The following is a 23,283-nucleotide window of genomic DNA, read 5'->3' as shown; positions in this document are numbered from 1 at the left end:
AAGACCGAGTCTAGAACAGGCCCAAACAGGTTGGTCCCTAAATGGGGGGAGGATGATAGAGCCACCTTAGATTTGGGGTCCACCTGCCAGCTGCGTAGCCACAGGAACCTGTGAATAGCCACCCCTGAAGCAAGAGAGTGAGAGGCTTGCTGCACACAATCCAGGCTGGAATTTGCCATGAAGGCAGCACCCTTGGCTATTTTATTGATTCCTTGCCAGAGTCTGAAATTCTCTGGGGGAACAAGTGCAGCCAACTCCTTGGCCCAAAGGACTGAGACCCTGGTGAATATGGAATTGGCAGAGGCTTCATGAGCCTTCTTCAGTAAGAGATCCACCTTTCTATGCTCCAAGGTGCTAAGTTGTTCCTGCCCTTCTGTATTAACCAGATCCCCTGACATCATCTGGATGATGGGGGTGGTCAATCTGGAGAGTGGCTAAGAGTGCAGTGGCCTCCTGGGGGAAAGAGTAATGTTTCTTGGGAAAGGAGCCCACTGGCCTTAGCCTACAGGAAGCAGGATGCTGCCATGCTGCCAACACTACCTGTTTGAAGAGGTCAGGAAAGGAGACAGCCAAAGGGGATGGAGACACTGTAGGGAATACATTCTGATCCAGTTCAGATGTCTGCATTATGGCAGAGGGGGCCACATCATTGATTATGCGCTTAGCTTTAGATAATAATTTATCAAAATCGTTGGAAGCAAACAATCTATTACTATTATTATTATTTATTAATTAATAATCTAGCAGAAATAGGAGGCACAGGTGTACTCTCCTCCTCAGATAACTCCCCTTCCTCCTGTTCAAGGTGCTCAGTCAAGAGCGGGCCGGGCTGAAGTCGGGTGATGACAATGAGAGGTGCCTGAGGTTATGTAAGGGCTGCAGGGCAGAGGCCGGTGGACCCGAGAGTACCACAGCTTGTGCCATAAGTAGCATGCACTCCCTGGCAAAAAAAAAAAAAAAAAACATCTCTCAACCATCCAGTAACATCAGGGGGAACTGGGGAGGGGGTGTATTCCCAGCGGGGGTGGGAAGATTACCTGCAGGTGCTGCCAGTTGATGTCCCCAAAAGACATGGCATGCTCAGGCTCTGGCCGGTCCAGCACAGGATTGGTGGATGCCAGGTCAGATGCGGGGGAGCTAGGCAATCCTGCTAGCTCCCCGCCAGCACTCCAAGGGGGATATCGGGTATGAGGCAGGAGCACTCACCACGGCCGCAGTATGGCCCCTCTCTTTTTTGGCCTTCTCGGCCATGTCCCGGTGTGGGTGCATCTTCTTGCACACCGCTTGAATGAGTAAGGATTTGCTTAGGCGGAGGGACGCTTATGCCTTCAGGTGTTTTCGAGCCTTGGCCTCCTTTTCTTCCCTCTGATGCTTAGATTTCTTTGCTGTCTTGCACAGGGAGTGGGATAGGCAAGTATCGACAGACGCCACCAGAGCAGGTAAGGCTGTGGTCTGCAGCGCAGAGGTGGCCACCAAGGAGGCTAGAGAGCAGCCAGGAATGGTGGAGGGCTGGTTGGGGCAGGAGCTCTCGGAGAGCGAGCCCGCCAGAATCTGCTCGGGGTGCATGCGTTGCATGGCCGATGGCAAGTCTGCCGCCAATAGTCAGAAGCTGAAAAGCAACAAAAAGGCTGAAAATGAAAGTAAGATGCAATCGGCCAAATTTGCTTTTTTCAACAGGAAGCGCATTCCAAAGTCCAGGGGCAGCAACGAAGAAGGCCTGTTCTGGAGTAGCCACCAAATGAGTTGGCAGCAACTGCAGATGAACCTCACCAGATGATCTTAACAGGTGGTGAGGCTTATGGTGAAGAAGACATTCTCTTAAATACCCAGGGCCTAAGCTGTTTAGGGCTTTATAGGTAATAACCAGAACCTGGTATTTTGTCCAGAAACATATCAGCAGCCAGTTTAGTTCCTTCAACACAGGAGTAATATGGACTCTCCTAGATGACCCAGAGACCAACCTGGCTGCTGCATTCTGTACCAACTGCAGTTTCCAGACTATGTACAAAAGGCAGCCCCACATAGAGCACATTGCAGTAATCCAGCCTAGAGATTACCAGCATATGTACCACCATTCTGAGGTTGTTAATCTCAAGTAAATGATGCAGCTGGTATATCAGCTGAAGCTGATAACAAGCACCTCTGGCCACCGCCTCAACCTGGGACACCAGGGAGAGGTTTGGATGGGTGAGCATGACCCCATCCAGAACTGGCAGATCAAAATAGTCTCCTGAGTTCCGAACACGCACAATAAGTACCTCCGCCTTATTTAGATACAGCCTCAGTTTGTTATTTGTTACCTCATCCAGCCCATTACGGCCTCCAGGCAAGCATTTAGGGAGGTTATGCCTTTTGATCATGTTGACATGGAGAAATAGATTTGGGTGTCATCAGCATATTGATAACATGCTGTCCCAAAACCCTGATGATCTCTCCCAGCAGTTTCATGTAGATGTCATCGGAGACAATATGGAGCCCTGAGGGACACCATAGGAAAGTTTAGATTTTGAAGTACAACAGTCTCCAAGAGACACCATGTGGAATCTGCCTGTGAGGTAGGAGCGAAACCTCCCGCCCCCAGTCCTCTCAGACGTTCCAGAAGAATACTATGGTAAATAGTATCAAAAGCCGCCAAGAGTTCCAAAAGGGCCAACAGAGTCACGCTGCCTCTGTCAATTCCCAATTGGAGATTATCCATCAGGCCGACCAATGCAGTCTCCACCCCATAGCTCACCCAAAAGCCAGTTTGGAATGGGTCTAAGAATGATATTAACAATCAGCCTACTTTCTTTTCACTGCCTTGAGGTCCACAAGTTAGATCTCTTGTGCCTCAAATGTTCATGTGTCCATCTTAGATCTGGGTGGATGTCATCATTACAAACTGCACCATTGACGTGTCCCTGTGTGTCACTCACTACAGCTATTCCAAATTTGGTTCGAATCAGACAGTTCTCAAGTTAGTGCACTTGCACCTCAAAAGTTTATGCTTCTTTCATCTTGGATTGGGATCACAAACTACACCATTGGGGCATCCCTATGTGTCCATTCAGCTGTAGCAAATTTGGTTCAAATCGGTTAAGCGGTTCAGAAGTTAGCTCACTTGCGCCTCAAAAGATTATGGTTCCGCCATCTTGAATCAGGATAGATGCCATCATCACATACTACACAACTGAGGTGTCCCTGTATGTCACTCACTACAACTGTACCTAGTTTGGTTTAAATCAGTTAGACAGTCAACAAGTTAGCCTACTTGTACCTCAGATGTTCATGTGTCCGCCATCTTAGATTGGGGTGGATGACATCATCACAAACTACGCCATTGAGTAGACGCCCTACAACTGTACCCAAATTGGTTCATATTGGTCCAGGCATTGTGAAATTGATGGGGGTGGGGACACACAGACACACACACAGAATGCCAGGTAATCTCATAAGCCTACTGGAAAGTAGGCTAAAAGGCGACAACTACAGGGAGCTGGCCATCCAGAACACTCTCAGCATTTCAAACACTGCTGAAGATGCCACTGTTTCCAGAGCCATGGCAAATTTTTTTTACAAAGACATAACCTGCCACCCTCTCCAAATGTAGACCCCCCAAATCAGACTAGGGGAAAACAAAACAAAAACTTTGGAGCATGTTTTAAGGTGCGTGTTCCCCCCCCTTTTTTTTTTTTTGCTTAACTACTACAAGGCTGGGTTAGTTTCTTATTTATTTATTTATTTTATTGTTATGTTAGTGAAGTCACCTGTTCTTCAGGACAATCGCTGAATAATTATTTCTAGACATATTTTCCATTACCATGCTTTCCTCTTCAAGTTGTATAGAACACACACACGCACGTGGTTCTGTAAAGTTTTCACAAAATACTTTCATATTAACTTGTCTGCAACTACTGAGCACCTGCCATGTGCTCAGTACAGCATTAGGTCAATGGACAGTGTTAGTGAGCCACAAATTGTTTTTTGGGTTGTTGTTGTTTTAAATGCTAAGAACACATAAGAAAACAGGCCGTGTCCAAACAGGTTACAATCTAACAAACAAAACACAAAATAAATAAAAGCTGGGAGTAAAGGGAATGCTGACATTTAAGCCATAGCAATGTAGAGGATACCTTAAATTGGCAAATCTCTAACAAGGGAAGAGAAATCAATAAACTGAATATCAACTAGAAATCAATTCCATAAAGAACAAACAATAAAATGGAAAAGCACAGTTACACAAAACAGATGACAAAATACAAGGCTTAATGAGTAACAGAGAAGCAACAGAAAACAAAGACTGAAAAGCATATACAGAAATCAAAGATGAACAGTTAAGGAAGAACTAAAGAATGGATATCCATTTTAAAAGACAAAAGACTTAAAATTAAGAGCGACAGTAAATAGTGCAACAAAAGCAAGAGTAGAGAAACATTTGCATGCAAAAAAAAGATGGGCAACAGAATCCAAGATAGGAACAAGAAGCTTAAGGAGAGAGACTAAAATCAATAATCCAAACAAAATAAAATAAGGGAACAAAGACAGAAAGAAATGAACTTTTAAAATGTTTGACAGTTCAAAGTGATATAACTTGACTACTAATGAAATGTGATAAAAGAGAGAAGTACCAAACATAACACTAAGATGTGTAGCTTGATAATAGGGGAAAATAGTATCAACAGCAACAGCTAATGCAAGAAAAGTAATCGGAGAAGAAAAATCTAAAAGAAAAGAAAATTTTGTCTGAAATTTTTAAGCTAAAAAACAAGTGAGCCAATAGTCATATGGAAACAGAACGACAAGGAACCAGCACAAGAATAAGCAAGTCCAAAAGCAGAAACACACAACAGATTATAATCAGCCTACATCTGATATAATACCTAAAGAATGAGTAAGAGAACCTAAAGATGAACAAGTTATTCTAGAAAGAACTAATCTGCCTACTTTTATTATCCCTACAACTGGACTAAATTTGGTCCAAATCAGCTAGGAAGTTCACAAGTTAGCCCACTTGCGCCTCAAACGTTCATGTGTCCGCCATTTTGAATTTGGGTGGATGACATAATCACAAACGTTTGAGGCATTCAAACTGTACCAAATTTAGTCTAAATCAGTCAAATCAATTCAAGATCTGGTCCAGAATGCTGCCACATGGATGCTCATGGGCGCAAGTCACTTCCCAAGGGTCACACCCATCCTGTGGCAGCTTTAATGGTTACCGTTCCACTTCCAGGCTAGATTCAAGGTGCTGGTCTTGACCTTTAAAGCTCTACACAGCTTGGGCCTGTGGTATCTGTCCGACTGCATTCGCACATATGAACCTGTCAGGGCCCTCCACTCATCATTTCAGGCCCCGTTCATGGCCCCGCCACTAACAGAGATCCAGTTGGCAGGAACTAGAGCCAGAGCCTTTTCAGTTGTGGCACGTCAACTTTGCAGCACCCTCCCTGAAAAGCCATGCTCTCTCCATCAATGTTTTTAAATACAACAGTTTTAAAAGCCTATTTTTAAAGAGGCTTTTAAATGTTTCATCTGCTGCTTATATCCGGTAGATGCTATAGTTTTTATAGCTCTCCGTTTTTTAGCTTTTAAAATAACTTTTGTAAAAATGTAATTGTAATTGTAATTTTAGCTTGGTCTTTTCACTTATATAACTTAATTTGGTTAACTTTTCTAGTCTTATTTACATTATTTTATTAGTATTGTGAGCCACCCCAAGCAGTTGTGTACTGGAGGGGTGGAGTATAAATAAATAAATCATGTGTCCTCCATCTTGAATAGGGGTGGATGACATCATCACAAACTACGCCATTGAGGTATCCCTACAACTGTACCCAATTTGGTTCATATTGGTCCAGGTACCAATAGGGGACACGCACACAGCCGAGTGATCTCATAAACCTACTGGGAAAGTAGGTTAAAAATTAAAGGACCTAGTATAGAATTGTGAGAAGCCCCAGTATATTGAGGAAATGATTTTTCCTCAGCAAAAATTTGTCACAGAAACATCAAATGTGCAATCAGAAAGAAATGGAGGAAATCAAAACCAAAAAACAGATCATACAAAGAAGTAGTAAGGAGAGCAACTAACTAGAAGAGGAAGTACATAGGAAACTGCCATATACTGAGTCAGACCATTAGTCTATCTAGCTTAGTATTGTCTTCACAGACTGGCAGCGGCTTCTCCAAGGTTGCAGGCAGGAATCTCTCTCAGCCCTATCTTGGAGAAGCCAGGGAGGGAACTTGAAACCTTCTGCTCTTCCCAGAGCGGCTTCATCCCCTGAGGGGAATATCTTGCAGTGCTCACACATCAAGTCTCCCATTCAGATGCAACCAGGGCAGATCCTGCTTAGCCATGGAGACAAGTCATGCTTACTACCACAAGACCAGCTCTCCTAAGTAGTAAGTACCAGTACTAGCAGTGCTCCAGTTTGGGCACAAAAAGAAAAATTAAAGTATTATAGTTTGTTAGATGATGGTAAGAGAAAACAGATCAATTTTTTAAAGAGAAAAAAGAAAAAGAGTGAAACATACAAATCTGGAGATTACACACACTCACTCATGTGCTGTTTTAGCTGGAGAGACACAGATAAAAGGGATATGGAATACAACATTAGTACTTAAAGGCAGACTGAAAATATAAACCACCAGCAAGTTTCAAAAAACTGGAGCAAAGGGGGGGGGGGAGTAGTACTTTTTAGTGCCAGCAAATAATAGAAAGATCTTCCAATAAAGAAAGACAGATAACTAGAAATATGAGAAAGAGGAAGATGTTCAGAAAAAATAAAAGACAACAGTTGCTGGGAACAGCAACTGATTTATTATGAAATATAATAGAGAAAGAGAGAAAAAACCTGAGGTAAATAACAGGACTGGAGTGACAACTAAAAAAAAAGGGGGGGGGGTCAGCTGAGCAAAGAAAAATAAGAGTTATTTTATGAAGAGGGGGAAATGGAAGCATATCTTCCAAGGCAAGAAATGAAGGAAGTTAGAACATACTTGCACAAGTATCACAGAAAAGGCGAGCTAAAGTTGAGACGGAGAAGGACAACAGCAGCCAGAGTGGAAAGTTATGGAAATGTAAAGGAATGAACTAAAGCAAGAAAATGAATCAATATCATCTGATTGATCAAAAATGATATTAAAAATCACCTAATTTAACTGTCCAAGAAGGCGGAAGAAAACCAAAGTTCAAAATATTAAAAAATAAGTCGTAAGGAGAATGGTAGAACAATCTTTTAAAAAACTGTTGTCAAAACAGGGAAACAAAGTACAACGCAGATTGCCTTTTGTGATGCTGCATCCCAATAAGTACTGCCCACCATTCCTCCCTTGTAAAATCACTTCACAAGGCAGCAAACATAAAAGGGAGGCACTTTGCTTCTGCAGAAGAGCAAGAAAAAACAAACAAATCTTGTTGGTTAACAGAAATTATTATTGGCTCTCAAACACACATAGTCACAATATGTAGACCCAGGGTCATTACAGACCTCAGCAAGGAATTCCCAATAAGCTTCAAAAGAACTTCAGAACACAGTGTAAATCAGGCGTTCCTTCCAAACAATCAGATATTCATCAAAAATATGGGTGCCAACTATGCAAACTTGGGATGTCCTTATTACAGTAGAATTCCAGCCAGTATATAGACTATAACCCTATGAGGAAGCAGTTGAATGTAAACAAAACCACAAGGGATTAAAACAGAGTGATTAAAATGATCACCTAAAAGGACCTCATTTGAAGGATAAGCTCCCCTTATTTAGTTTTAAGATGCTCTTGACCTACAGAACACGATCCCATTCTGTGGGAGCTTACAATATAGATATATTCCAGCTTCAGCTTGACAAATGAATTCCATTGTGGAAGATTAATAGTCTATATAGACCAGTGCCTGCATGAATGATTCTTCAAGGAAGCAGTGACACAAAACATTCAAGCAATGACACAAAAGCAAAGCAAAACATTAGTTATCTACATTTTTTCTTTAATTGGGTGACAAATGAAGCACTGCGAAGCACACCCCTCCCACACACATATATAAATCAGTGCCCAGACTAACACAATTTTATTAAGCAAATTTTATGCACACTTGCAGGAATACAAATTTTTGTACAATTCAAAATATGTCAGAACTCTGAAGGGTAATATTTAATCCAACTCTTTTGGAGCCAACCGATTTTAAATTGTTAGAAGGCCACGTTTCAATATAAGCAGTGTGATCACATCTGTGCAAATTCCAAGACCTTTTCTTAAGCAATTCTTCACAAACCCATTAAATACATTCTGTATATCTGCATGTGGGGAATGTGACAATCACCACACAGCAATGGCAAGGGTCATGGAACCCAGTACATATCCTACCTCTTATCCTCAATCAAGGAAGCTACTCTACTGCCTTCTTTCCACACATCCATGGTGCAGTAGGGAGAAGGGCACAACAGACTGAGGATAGACTTCCCAGAGACATTTGGTAGGCCACTGTGTGAAACAGATGCTGCACTAGATAGCCTTGGGCCTGATCCAGCAGGGCTGTTCTTATGTTCTTAGTTAGAACACTTAGTCTAGAGCTTCCCACCAATGGGTTGGCACAACTTCCAGGCAGGAAGACATCCAGGGCCAGCCAAGGAAGACAAGAGTAGCATTTCACTCACAACAGCATAATGTCAATAAATACAGGGCATATTTATGAAGCCACTGGATACCCAGGAGTAGGGTTTGGAGGCCCAACGTACCAATAATGCTTCCACAGACATAGCTAGAAGATTCTACACAAAGACATATATGTATTGTTATCTATGTATGAGGAATAAGCACTAGGGAGGTGGACAAAGCTGGAAAAGCCAGTTTGGTTTGAGTCTCAATTAGACTCTACCTGACCCTGTTAGGTTCCATGTACACTTGAACCAGATCAGGTTCGAGTTCGAACAGCTCGGAGGCATACTGGTAAAGAGGAATACAGTAAGAATACTCCTTTACCACTAAAGGGCAAGGAGGGGCAGGGAGACTTCTGAAAGAGTGGAGGGAACAGGAGTGGAGTAAAAAGATACCTTAGAAGTTACCAGCTCAGGGGGGTGGGGCAACTCCCCCCCCAGCCTCCCCCGGCATAGCCCAGGCCAGTTCGTGCCTCTGCGCAGGGGCAGAGGTCACGAAGATGGAGGTCACGAAGACATCTGTGTATTGTTATCTACATATGAGGAATAAGTACTAGGGATGTGCACAAACAAAAGTGATTTTAGTGACCTCCACACCTGCGCAGAGGCCTGAACTGGGCCCGAACCGGCCCAGGCTACCCAAGGGGAGGCCACCAGGGTGCTGCCATCACACCACTATGGGCCACTGCCACCACCTCCAAGGCTGCCACTGCCAGCAGCAGCACTTCTAATGGTAACTTTTTACTCCCCTCCCACCCACTCTACTTTAACAGAAGTTCTGAACCAGCTCGGTTTGAACCGGGGCACTTATGGAGGCCTGAATGGGCCAGAAAATACAGTAAACCGGGCTGCTGCAGTGATTACCAAGGCTGATGGGGGGGAGGGGGAACCTTTGCGGACACAAACCCCAACACCCCACGGCCTTCAGGAAGCCCCCCCCCGAAGAGGCTAGAAGTACAGAAATTTAAAAATTCGCGACTCCCCCCCCCCGGACTGAACCAAACGGGGGGGGGGGGGTTCCCAAAGGAGGGACAGACCGAATTAGTCCAGCCAGGTTCGAGTGCAGTTCACACTCGAACTGAAGCTGGTTCCCTATACCCCAAATGTCCATTCCCCCCCCCATCAGTGTCATATCAAGGTAGCAGTTCCACTGGGTAAAACCATGCCTATATCCACTATGCCTGCACACCTTTGAGCTAATCTATTCCTTCCAAGCTGGCATAAGATCTACAGTATATAGGGCTGCTCTGTTAAAAACATTGTTTTATATTTCAGGTTCAACCTCCACCCATCCCTGCAGGTCAACATCCAAATTTGTGTTTAAAGGAAATGGTAAGGAAGGATGAATTCAACATTTAGTGTTGAACACTGTGTTTTACTCATTTTAACGTATTTGCCAATAAAATTCTGAATATGTGCCACACAGAAGACTGAGCAGGATCCAGACTAATGCTGAGCAAGCGGGGGGGGGGGGGGCAGGGAATGTTTCACTTGCCCAACAACAATTTTCAGAAATCTCCAGTTCTTTTTCCTTACCTCGATGCTCCTCCAGAGGAAAGGGAGTGGGGTCACCAACAATCACTCCACTCCCATTGCATGAGTGAAATAGTCTTCCCTTTGTGGTGTGAGAACCTGGATACTGACGAATGCCAATATCAACACATTATCTATCTTGAGGTAGGGTCGCAGCACAGTGTGTTGTGTTTCACCAAATTAAAACTGTTGTTCATACCTAATCTTCATAGCTAACAAATCTATGATTTTTTAAAGCCACTCTTACCTCCATAGTGTGTGTTTTTCCTGATGATGTTTGGCCATATGCAAAAATTGTACCATTGTAGCCCTCAAGGACATCTGAAACAAAAGTGTGGAGTATAAGTTGTCGAAGAATACTAAACTTTGCCAAGAAGAGGAAGGAAAAAGCAAAGCACCATTATGTATTAGTCAATATTTCATCTTTTAAAAAGGAGAAATTGGGAGAATTAAATGAAGGTGATGCATTAGAAAATGTACAGATGTGCTGTGTTGCTATGGTAACAAAGAAACCAGATTTTTTTTTGGACAGCCAGATCTCATTTAGATAATAACGTCCTTTATGACTTCCTACTGCTTTCCTGAATAAATATCCTTTGGACACAGGTTAATGTCCCCTTCCTTAATTGTGGAGGATAAGGAGAAAAAGCTGGATCTGCAGTATGAATTATCTCACATTCCAAGGGAAATGAATCAAAGCCATATATAAGAGATTTGCCAACCCTTCAAGAGCTGCTCTCTTGAAAGAGATGAAGCTAGGCTATTCCCCAGCTCAAAATAGCAGGATCAAAGCTGGGATGGCCAAGGCAGGGGGGCGTGGAGGAACCCCCAACACATTCTTGTCAGGTTCTTCTATCAGAAATATAAGTGACCTCTCCTTATAGTCTAAGGCATCAGAGTACCTTAACCAGATCAGATGACAAAAGGGAGACACTAGCAACCATAAGGTATTTTTAATGTATATTATTTTGGGAGATGAGTGACACACAAAAATAGCCCAGATTATAGACTGCAGATAAAATATTATGGCTTTATGTCCCCAGTTTGAGAAGTATTGCAACCAACTTAAGCTTTTTTGCCTAATATAAGATTTCGCACTGCTAGAGAAGAAGAAATATCAGAAATTGTATAACTTCTAATTCTGACATCAAAACAGTATGTTGTGACAACCACTGAGAAGTTCTTCTCTTCAGGTTTAATAGGGGTGGCCAACCTGAGACTCTCCAGATACTGTTGGACTACAACTTCCATAATCCCCAGCCACAATAAATTGTAACTGGGTATGATAGGAGTTGCACTCCCAAAACAGCTTGAGAGCCTCAGGTAATCCACCCCTGAAGTATAGCAAGATTTGCCTCTTATCATGCTTCCTTAGGAACACCCACTAGAACTAGATTCAAGATTCCATGCTGATTTGGGGGAGTGTGCCCCAGAATTATTTTTACACGTTGCAGAGAATGCTAGGGCCTGCTCTCATTTCACACAGTTCAGTGCCAGAAGCAATAGAGAGACTTGCATGAATCTTCTGGCTCAGTCGAGTCCTTGTTGAATTGTGCTGCCTCAGGAGGTTCCCTAATCTGCTTGTATAGTCAAGCCAGCCTTAATTACTGGTAATAGAAAAGAAAAACACAAACAAACAAACCTAGGAAAGACTATGTTGTCACAACAGCTTTTATTGCAACACGAACTATAAAAAGCTCAGAAGCTTTTTAAAAAACCTTCACAGTATGCTCAATCCAAAGCTTGCCAAAAGATGGCCCATATTCATAAAGTGTCACAGACGTAATGATTTCTCTTTCTCCTTAATCCCATTCCAAGTTCCATTTTCCTGGTTAGTATACTGGAAATTTAGCTCCAAGGCTGAAGGGACAGGGGGGCAAACTTAAGAAAACCAAAGGAACAATGAAACGTCTGACACAGATAATCAATGTATACTAGCATCTAGAAATTTTTCCCCATTTTTGCACAAACATCGCCACAACCTCATTACTGACAGTAGCACAGTTTCTTTCCTTCCTAGAGAGAGACAAACAAATTCACAAAATGAAGAAAGTGAATTATAGGTCTTGTCTCCAAAGACATTTAAAAATACTAATCTAGGCTTCCAGCCAGCCTCTTCTACTTACCAAGGGGCCTCTAAACAGCTGGATAAATGACAATTATTTGCAATTGCAAAGTCTCATTCTGAATACCTTCCTGAAAAGTAGCATCATATTGATTTTCAATTCAGTAAATTGCAAGCTTGACCAAAAAGAAAAGCAATGAATATTACCAAGACAATAGTTTTGCCTAAAACAGCAACTGAAGATGGTTTTCCATAGATATTTACAAATCAGATTTTTTAAATTATCCTTGCACTGAATTTCACTCAAATAAAACCACTTGGGACTGCAATTTTGCTGGCATTTAATTCAGGAAAGCTCCTTCTTGTGGGCTAATGGCAAACAACAAAGGTAGATGGAAGCCTAAGCATATTTTCTGAAATTTTGTCATTTTAAAATGGCAAATGCTAAAAAATATATTAAAAACGTTTTGAAGTATATTCATGGCAGAGAGATATTTAAGACATGGGTTTTTGCTTTTCTTTTAAAAAAAACAGAATAGAATAGGTAGTTAAATTGCAAGATCATGGGGATAAAATCTGTAGTCAGGATTCTGTCCTTATAACAATATTAATAGCAGCAAAATATTTCATGATAAAAAGCTGCAGCAAGAACAGAAACATTTAAGAATTAACGAGTGGACATTTTATATCAATCTTCCCCCCGTCCCCGGCTTCTTCAGTCACCACTGCCACTGGGAAAAAGACTATCATGCTGCCTGGGTGAGAAGGTGCCCTAAGGATGCAAATATCTGATGTAATTCGACCCTGGCTGCTGCTAGATAGGATACTTCTGAGTGAGCAGCCATTTTCTTCTGTCTGGTTACTACAGAACATTTAGAGACCAGCAGTTGGAGCAGCAGCAGTAGCTAAGAACTAGAAAGTGAACATTTTAAATAATCATTTCCCCAGTTATTTTATGTCACCACTGCCTTTTTTTTAAAAAAAAATTGAATGCTTATTGTGAGTGCTAATTTTCCTGCCTTAGAAACCTGTTATCAGGCAGAATAGAAATATTTTAATTAAAGTTAGGTTGAGCCTATACATATACAGTGGAAAGATATCAATGTTAAGAGAAAAACATACATTAATGATGATACTGTAAACGTTACCAGGTTTACCAAAAGTATTAATATTGTCCTTAATACGAGGCTGCTATTAGATAAATATTTATATGTTCTGTAAACCGTCAGTGGACTAATGAATTCTGACAAAAGAATCAAGTCAGATATATGTTCTTCATAGAAATTTGAACACATTTCAAAACTAAACCTTTCCGAGGAACACACATCATAGAACAAAAGGGGGGGAACCCAACTCTACACATTGTTTTACACAATTTATGCAAATCTGGCTAAAAGTGGTCGATTGCATGTATCCACCATGGTCTAAAGAGATTTGGTTTCCTTCAAGTATACCAGCCAGGGCTTACTTTAGGGGTCAAGCCTAGACTATTGGGCACGGAAGCCTTGCTTCTTTACCTTGAGAACCAAGACAGTCTTCAGTTGCTTGTCAATTGCGGTGAAGCGTATGGGTGCTTCACAGGCACTCTTCTTTATTGTCTCATATTCGTGGATTCAATCCTAGTGTTAAAACAGATTCCAGGTCTAATCTATGGATCACGTTAAGTCTCAATATTAGCCTGTTGCAATGACATGGTTTCTGATCTTTGACTATTGGTTACCTGCTTGTCAACTTCTCTACACTCTGGTTACCAGGATACAAAAAACAAAACACTGTTCCTTGTGAACATCTCAGAGTTATTTTTGGCTTCAAATAGAAATTTGGTGGATCGTGTGTAGCCTCAGCAGAACCAAGTTCCATATGACAGAGAGGACTCTCACCTGTCAGAAGGGAGGTTCAGATGTCTTTACATCTGGAGGAGGAGGAGCAGAGGAAGGGGGAGGCATAGAGAAAGGCAAAAAGAGAAGTCTTTGGAGAAGGAGCTGCAGCTGACCTAAAGGACCAGGCCTCCAGGCAGGCAACATGTGGAAACCCCAATGGCTTGGCACTTAAAGTAAAAGTTGTGCCATCAAGCCAGTGTCAACTTCTGGAGAACACAGAGCCCTGTGGTTTTCTTTGGTAGAATACAGGAGGAGTTTACCACTGCCTCCTCCCACACAGTGTGAGATGATGCCTTTCAGCATCTTCCTATATTGCTGCTGCTTGATATAGGTGTTTCCCATAATCTGGGAATATGTTTCCCATATTCTGGGAAACATACCAGCGGGGATTCGAACCGGCAACCTCTTGCTCACTACACCATTAGGTGGCAAAATGGTTCTGGAGAATTTGCTATAAAAATTGTGTTGAGAGACATACTAACACAGAGGAGGAAGGGACAAGATTCGCCTCCCTGCTAGTTAACAACAACCATAAATCCTGTTAAGCAGCTAATAGTGCAAATTGACATGTTTGTATTTGAGTCTCTCTTAAATGAGCATGAACTCCTACAGCACTTGCAGGCAGGACATCAACCCTGTCCCAGATTCAACACTTTAGAAGAGGTAAGAGAAACTCTAACCCTATCACATCCATTAATAGTGCCACTGATTGTAACATTTGACAAATTTGATTTCAAAGAGCTGTATCTTAAGTAGTGCCTGCAGAAAGAAGAACCCACAAGGGAACACTCCTGCCCTCAACATCCCTCAGAAACTTCTCTTGGGGGCTTGCAGGTGCAGGGGGAGGGGCTGTAGGACAAAGGGGGAAGTCACCCAAAGTCAGGTAGATGCATTTTGCACAAAAGGAATAATGTGAAAGTGATTTCAGATTTATTTATTTATAATCACTTTCAAAAATTACCTTAAGGAGTTTTTAAAATAGAATTTTAAGAGGACAAAATATGTGTTCTATATTTTGATAAATTACTAGGTAAATATGCTTTAAGTTTAACAAGTAGTGAATAATCCTTTTCTCACATAAAACTGAGAATTCATTATTCCAATCTCTGCACAAAGCAGACTATTTGGTGTACATTTGTAAAGCTAATTGTTAACTGAGAAACTGTCAGGAACCAAGATTAGAAACTGGCTCAGTTTACTTCAAGGTCAGCTCTCTTGCACCCATGGAGCTGTCCAGAGAAACAGTGCTGACCAACTCATCCTCCAAAACCTATGGGGATTCTTATTGCAGGAGACATAGCTGGCCGTGAGAAGTGCTAGGACTGGTCCCAATTCCAGTGCTCTGCAACTGGGTGGCCCAAGCTAACAGCAGAGTAGAAGGGCATGAAAGCTCCCTTCTACCCCACTCCCCCATCGTGTAAACACTTGAGCTGCCTGAAGCCTGAGCATCCACTAAGCCAGGTGGCAAGAGCACCTGGCAGCAGGGGAATCCCCCCAAAGCTCTACACTCCTGGTGCGCTACATTGTGGGACCATTGCTTCCTCCCAAACAGTATGAGATGATGCCTTTCAGCACCTTCCTATATTGATGCTGCCCAATAAAGGTGGATACCAGTGGGGATTTGAACTAATAACCTCTTGCTCCCTAGGCAAGTCATTTCCCCGCTGTGCCATTAAGTGGCTTTTGGCAAGATTAGAGCAAGCAAAAACAATATTTTCTTCAATGAAGTAGCTGACATCCATTCTAGTCTTGCACCAGCATTTTCTACCACAAAGCAAACCAGCTCAGTGATTCACCCATCCTGTGCAGCTGCCTGTACCGCCCAAAACTATTTTCCTAAGGGCTAGGGGCCCTCATGGACACAGCTTTTGGGAAGTACAGACAGCTGCAGAGGGATGGGGAGATTGCTGAAAATCTCTCTCTCTCTCTCTTTCACACATACACAGAGAGAGAGAGAGAGAGAGAGAGAGAGAGAGAGAGAGAGAGAGAGAGAGAGAGAGAGAGAGAGACTAGTGCAGTACTAGCCTCAATTTCAACTGGTGATTAAGGTATTTTCTTCAGCATGTGCACTAAATTTTTCATGTTGACAAAATTGTTTTACTCCCCTTCCTTGATGAGGCAAAAACTGAGAGAACAAATGGATTGAATAAAGTTAGAAGAGTCTTGAGGCCTTGCAGGCAGGGACATCAAGAGGAAAAGCAAAATGGGTAGGTTATCCTAGTCTAGTTATCCTGTTATAGCAATGGCAGCTATTTTTATAGCATTGTCAAGGTCGTGGCTTCCTTCTTCATCTTCATTTGCTTCCTGGCCAACTTTGCTCTAGAATACCTCTTGTGGATATTATGCTATAAATATCATCTTAGAGAAAGCTGAAGCATAAATACTTAACACATACTGACCACCAACATATGCTGAACACTGTAGTGTAGTCCTCACTGAGTGTTCCAGTAGGTCAAACCCAGTTGCAGTGAGCAGTGGCAGGTTTGCTTAATTAGAGAATGGCCCATCATAGGCATACATCAGTAACTGATCATTAGCAGCTTTCTGGAAGAGTTAAAGATAACGAACACCGCTACAGATGGGGGGGCTGGAGTGGCTTCCTCAGCTCTCAGGAGAGGCTTTTTGGAAGACACAGGAGAAGAGTTCCTTCTGCAGGGTTATTTATAGCAATAGCAATAGCACTTACATTTATATACCGCTCTATAGCCGGAGCTCTCTAAGCGGTTTACAATGATTTAGCATATTTATGATACTGCCAAATATTTATTACCTTTTTAAATAATAGTAATAGGATCACCTGGATGTCAGGCACAAAAGGCAATGCTAGGTAAAACATTCAAACACTCTCAAGAAACAGCAAATCTGTAATAGCTACTAAGGCCACAATACCGCTTACTGTTGAGAGTAAGCTCCACTGAACTCAGTGGGACTTACAAGTAAGGATGAGCAGGATTATGAGGCATATTAAGAAAATTGCTCCAGTTGGTGGTCTCTTTTCTTCCATAGGATTCAGAATACACCAGCTTGGTCCTGAATAGCAGAAGTCAAAGATGACATAATGGCATGAATGATGACCTAGCGGCGGGACAGAAGCTCTGCTACTACTAAATTTTGCTGTCAATACCCATGGAAAAAGTCCTGCTTTTTTTCTTCCAAGGAACAAACTCAGATCTGGTTCATCCATTCACAGAACCAGGAATCTTCTACATGCCACATGCAAGTATGCATGCCTCTTACTGCATGCAAAAGTATGTACAGTGGTCCCTCGACTTACAAACTACTCGACATAAGTATTTTTCGAGTTACAAACGGCAGTTTTAGATCCGGTTTTAGATGCGGTTTTTTCGACTTACAAATTTTTAGATGGGGTTTCCTCGACTTACAAATTTTACATGCGGTTTCCTTGACTTGCCTGCCTGTTTACTGCCTGTTTATTCTTGAAAAGAAATGTTCCTGTGCAGTTTGCAAGCCTTACTGGGGGTCTGGGTCTTTTTTCTAGGCTCCGGAACGCATTAATCCGTTCCCAATGCATTCCTATGGGAAACCGCTTTTCGACTTACGAATTTTTCGACTTACAAATGTGCATTCGGAACGGATTAATTTCGTAAGTAGAGGGACCACTGTACAATGAACAGTACACACCAGTTATCTGGAAAGTTTGGTCTCTCTCTCCTCTGAAAAGGAGAAGGAAGGATCATGAAAATTAAGCTGCTGCACAGGAGGCAGGCCACAGCCCAGTGTTTGCTGAACATGTGAATTAGTCCTCGGATTCTTCTTCTTACTAGCTTTGCAGACTGCAGAACTGTGTTCCAGCCTATCCTTACACATGGGAGATTCATACTAATGTGTTTCTGTATTACAGAGTTGGCTGCGGGTGGGGGGGTGGATAGAAAACTAGGAAGATTAAATGAAAATTGCTCTACTTTATCATGAGAATTAATCTCCCCTTTCACTTACCTGGGGACTGCGATAGGAGGAATCTAAGTTTTACTCCAACTCTTGGTACTATATGAACACACACTGATACAGAACTGACAGAATGATGACTATCTATCTATCTATCTATCTATCTATAGTCACCTATATTGAGCAACAGAGATATAGGAAGGAGAAGAATGCTCACTTCAGTGACAATGGCAAAGGCATCATCTCATTCTGCATGGGAGGAAGGCAATGATATAGAGGAGGTGAAGAAGGCTTGAGGGTTTGGCTCTCTTTTCCTCCCTCCCTCTCTTCCTCTCTCCCTCCCCCCCTTCACCACCCGGACTTTACATCTGGCCCCTCTGGGTTTGTGTTTCTATCTATCTTACCCTGACGAGGAGCTGCCTACCAGCCGCTGTCTTCAGAAAGCCTGACAACTAACACCTGTGTCAGCCGGCAGCCCTTTGTGGCAGAGGGGGCTGCTGGGTAGCTCTAGAGTCTTATAAAGACTGCTGAAGACATGCCGGCTGCATAGAGGAGGTGAAGAAGGCTTGAGGGTTTGGCTCTCTTTTCCTCCCTCCCTCTCTTCCTCTCTCCCTCCCCCCCTTCACCACCCGGACTTTACATCTGGCCCCTCTGGGTTTGTGTTTCTATCTATCTTACCCTGACGAGGAGCTGCCTACCAGCCGCTGTCTTCAGAAAGCCTGACAACTAACACCTGTGTCAGCCGGCAGCCCTTTGTGGCAGAGGGGGCTGCTGGGTAGCTCTAGAGTCTTATAAAGACTGCTGAAGACATGCCGGCGGCCTGCCTGTAGGCGGCCGCCGAAGCCGGCCGCCAAAGGGGGCTGGGCCTTTGGGGCTGGGCCTTTGGGGCTGGGACTGAGGGCTGGGGGGTGGGGGTTGTTTGTGGGTGGATTTCTCTTTCTTTTGGGGGGGGGGGGTATGAATGCTGCTTTTATTATTGTCCTGAGTTGTGCCAGGCCTAGTTGACGGGATGTGTTTGGGTTCTCCTGAGGGGGCGGATGCGGGGGCTGCGCCTGACAGCCTGGGGGCGGCTATTGCTGTAGTGGTGGGGAATAGAAGAATTGGCGCTGGCAGAACAGCTGGCCGTTACAGGGGAAGAGAAATTGGTAATTTAGTGACTATCTCTACTTCCAACTGTTCTGACAACTCTCAGGCCTTGGGGAACAGCACCAATTACCCACAGAACCTGACCTTGCTCCTTTGTAATGCCAGGTCAGTTCAAAATAAGACCGAAATTGTTCATGATCTAATCATGGATGAGGGAGCTGATCTGGTGTGTATAACTGAGACCTGGTTGGGGGAAGCGAGTGGCCCAGTGTGGGCTCAGCTTCTCCCTCCAGGTTACTCTGTTGTGGAGCAGGTTAGAGGAAGTGGGCGGGGGGGTGGAGTGGCTGTGGTCCATAAAAATACTATCTCCCTTACCAGGGCCCCTGTGAGACAGTTGACCTATATTGAGTGTGTATTTTTGAGGCTGGGAACTAGGGATAGATTGGGGATTCTGTTGGTGTACCGTTCACCCCGCTGCCCAACTGACTCCCTAACTGAGCTGTCGGAGCTGGTCGCGGAGTTGGTGATGGAGTCTCCCAGGCTTTTGGTGCTGGGGGACTTCAATATCCACTTTGGGGCTGGCTTGTCTGGTGCTGCTCAGGAGTTCATAGCGGCCATGACAACTATGGGCCTATCCCAATTAATCTTTGAACCAACTCATGTTGCCGGCCACACACTGGATTTGGTCTTCTGTTCGGATCAGGGGGGTGTTCCGTGGGTGGGGAATCCGTTGGTTACCCCATTGTCATGGACGGATCACCACCTGGTTAAGGTTGGTATCGCGGACGCAACCCACCCCTGCAGGGGTGACGGACCTATTAGGATGGTCCGTCCAAAAAGGCTGCTGGACCCAGCAGGTTTCCAAAAGGCCTTGGAGGGTTTCGATGTTGGTGCGGCCGGTGATTCTATCGAGGCCATGGTGGGAACATGGAACAGAGAACTCACCAGGGCAGTAGATATTATTGCTCCTAAGCGTCCCTCCAGGCCTGCTTCTAAGATGGCCCCCTGGTATACAGAAGAGTTGCGGGGGATGAAGCGGCTTGGTAGGCGACTGGAACGCAGGTGGAGGAGAACTCGGCTCGAATCTGACAGGATGCAGCATAGAACCCATTTGAAGACCTATGCAATGGCGGTGCGTGTGGCAAAAAAACAATTTTGGTCGGCGCGAATTGCGTCTGCAGGCTCACGTACGGCAGAATTATCCCGGGTGGTGAGGAGTATAATTTCTGCTCCTTCTGCCTCAAATCAGTTCCCGGAGACACTCTGCTGTGACGCCTTTAGTGGGTTCTTTGCAAATAAAATATCCTGTATTCGGGCCGACTTGGACTCCACTATTTCTGCAGGGTCCGGGAGGGAGGTATCTAGCAATCCCTCTTGCAGTGTTAGGATGGATCAGTTTCAATCTGTGACTCTTGATGACGTGGACAGACTGCTTGGAGCGGTGCGGCCTACCACTTGTTCTCTGGATCCTTGCCCGACCTGGCTGCTTCGATCTAGCGGAGAGATTGTTGGAGATGGCCTGGTTAATATCATAAATGCATCTCTGGGGGAGGGGAGGGTGCCTTCTTGTTTGAAGGAGGCAATAGTTAGACCTCTTCTTAAGAAGCCTACCCTGGATCCCTCAGTGATGGATAGTTATAGGCCAATCTCCAATCTCCCCTGGCTGGGCAAGGTAATCGAGAGGGTGGTGGCTAACCAGCTCCAGGCGGTTTTGGAGGAATCTGATTATCTGGACCCATTTCAAACTGGCTTTAGAACGGGCTATGGGGTTGAGTCAGCCTTGGTCGGCCTGATGGATGACCTTTACCGGGGAATCGACAGAGGGAGTGTGACTCTGTTGGTCCTCCTGGATCTTTCGGCGGCGTTCGATACCATCGACCATGGTATCCTTCTGGGTCGCCTGGAGGGGTTGGGAATAGGGGGCACCGCTTTGCGGTGGTTCCGTTCCTATCTCTCGGGCAGATCCCAGATGGTGGAGCTTGGTGACAGTCGCTCCTCAAAGCAGGAGCTGTTATATGGAGTCCCTCAGGGCTCCATTCTGTCACCAATGCTTTTTAATATCTACATGAAACCGCTGGGTGAAGTCATCAGGGGATTTGGTGCTGGGTGTTATCAGTATGCTGATGACACCCAAATCTACTTCTCCTTTTCATCTTCAGGAAATGGCACTCAGTCTTTAAATGCCTGCCTACAGGCAGTAATGGGCTGGATGAGGGAGAACAAATTGAAGCTGAATCCAAGCAAGACGGAGGTGCTCATTGTGGGGGCTCAGAATCTGAGGAGTGAGTTAGATCTCCCTGTGCTGGATGGGGTTACACTTCCCCGAAGGGAGCAGGTGCGCAGCTTGGGAGTACTCCTGGACCCAGGCCTCACCCTGGTCTCTCAGGTGGAGGCCGTGGCCAGGGGTGCTTTCTATCAGCTTCGGCTGATTCGACAGCTGCGTCCATTCCTTGGGGAGGATGACCTCAAAACAGTGGTGCACCAGCTGGTAACCTCCCGGCTTGACTATTGCAATGCGCTCTACGTGGGGCTGCCTTTGTACGTTGTTCGGAAACTTCAGTTAGTTCAGAATGCGGCAGCCAGATTGGTCTCTGGGGTAACCCGGAGAGACCATATTACACCTATTTTGAAACAATTACACTGGCTGCCGATATGTTTCCGGGCAAGGTACAAAGTGCTGGTGATTACCTTTAAGGCTCTGAACGGCTTAGGTCCAAGTTACCTTGGAGAGCGCCTTCTTCTGCACGATTCCCACCGCACATTAAGGTCATCTGGGGAGGTTCGTCTCCAGTTGCCACTGGCTCGTCTGGTGGTGACTCGGAGGCGGGCCTTCTCTGTGGCTGCTCCGGAGCTGTGGAATGCGCTCCCTGCGGAAATCCGTAATTCGAGTTCTCTGTTGGCCTTCAGGAGGGCCCTTAAAACATATTTGTTTGGCCTGGCCTTTCAGGGCTTTTAAAATGTATATATGTGTGTATGTGTATATGTGTATATATATATATATGTATATGTGTGTGTGTATATATATATATATGTATATATATGTGTATGTGTGTTTGTGTGTATGTATGTATATGTATGTATATATATATATTTTAATCTTTTAATTTTTTAATTTTTAACTTGATTTAGTGTTTTTAATGACTTAATAACCCCCCCCCCCCGCCTTGTGCAGATGGGAGGGAGTTTGTCACAGCCTGTCCTGCGCGAAGCCCAGGAAGGGTTCCGTTTGACCTCTTTGGTCAAGGGCCGGGCTTCGGCCAGGATTGACCGATCCCGGCCCCATCCTCCATTTTCCATTCTCTCTTCAGTTGGGGTCGGGCAACCACAGGAGAAGCGGCTTTCCCCTCCCTCCCTCCCCGGTGCAGAGCGGGTCTAGCGACTGGCCGCCTGACGGGGCCGAGTAGGAATTTTTTGCTCCCAACGCATTGGCCACTGTTGGGGGTTTTTTCGCCTACTCCGTTCTGTGTACTGGGTGCGTATTTAGAGTTAGGTCAACCACAATGGCAGGAACAGTGCGGGCGGGGTGGCAATTTGAGGGTTAGAACATCGGTGAGCACCCTTGGATATGTAAAAGGGGTGTTTGGTTAATCGCTCCTTTGTAGCCTGTGCGGCACGGGGAGAATGATTGCCATGAACCCTGCTTCAGGACTTCTCTAACCTTTGGGCTGTGCGGTCCGGGGTGGACGAATGCCTAGAAGTATCCAGACCCTCTCTTACAGAAGGGGGGGTTGGCTTTGAAGGAATTGGGTGGGATGTACCTGCCCATTCCCGAGCCAGGGTGTCTCCCCCCCAGTAGGGTGCTGGGTAGGATTTCAGAGTTCTGACCTGCTTCTATTGGCCCGCACTGTTCTTTAAGGGTGATTAATCACCTGGTGTTCCAGTCTGCCATGCTGTGTGTAATAGTTAACAAAGTTGTGGCCCTTTTCCTCTATACTGAGTCTATGTTTTCTTGAGCTGGGGTCTGGGGATAATGTTTTATTTTTGTTTAAAATGTTTTAAATTGTTAGCTGTTTTATTGTTTTAATTTGTTTTAGCTTTTTACTGTTTTATAAGTTGTTTTAATTGTGAACCGCCCTGAGCCATTTCGGAAGGGCGGTATATAAATCAAATAAATAAATAAATAATAAATAAAATAAATAATAAATCACTCCGGTATTCTACCAAGAAAACCACATGGCTTTGT

The 23,283-nt window shown here is 44.3% G+C and overlaps 1 protein-coding gene across 1 annotated transcript in view; it reads right to left on the bottom strand.

Moving 5' to 3' along the window:
- The window catches only part of KIF5C (kinesin family member 5C), a 173,754-nt gene that overhangs the window by 102,795 nt on the left and 47,676 nt on the right, over positions 1–23,283 (bottom strand). Inside the window, exon 3 of the mRNA XM_053257583.1 lies at positions 10,411–10,484. Within this exon, the coding sequence (XP_053113558.1) occupies positions 10,411–10,484 (74 nt within the window). The remainder of the gene's footprint in view (positions 1–10,410; positions 10,485–23,283) is intronic.

Source organism: Hemicordylus capensis, chromosome 1 (assembly GCF_027244095.1).
Source record: "Hemicordylus capensis ecotype Gifberg chromosome 1, rHemCap1.1.pri, whole genome shotgun sequence".
In the NCBI taxonomy this organism is placed as follows: Eukaryota; Metazoa; Chordata; class Lepidosauria; order Squamata; family Cordylidae; genus Hemicordylus; species Hemicordylus capensis.
Note: the sequence above shows the minus strand (reverse complement) of the source record. Positions and strands in the feature narration are given on the sequence as shown.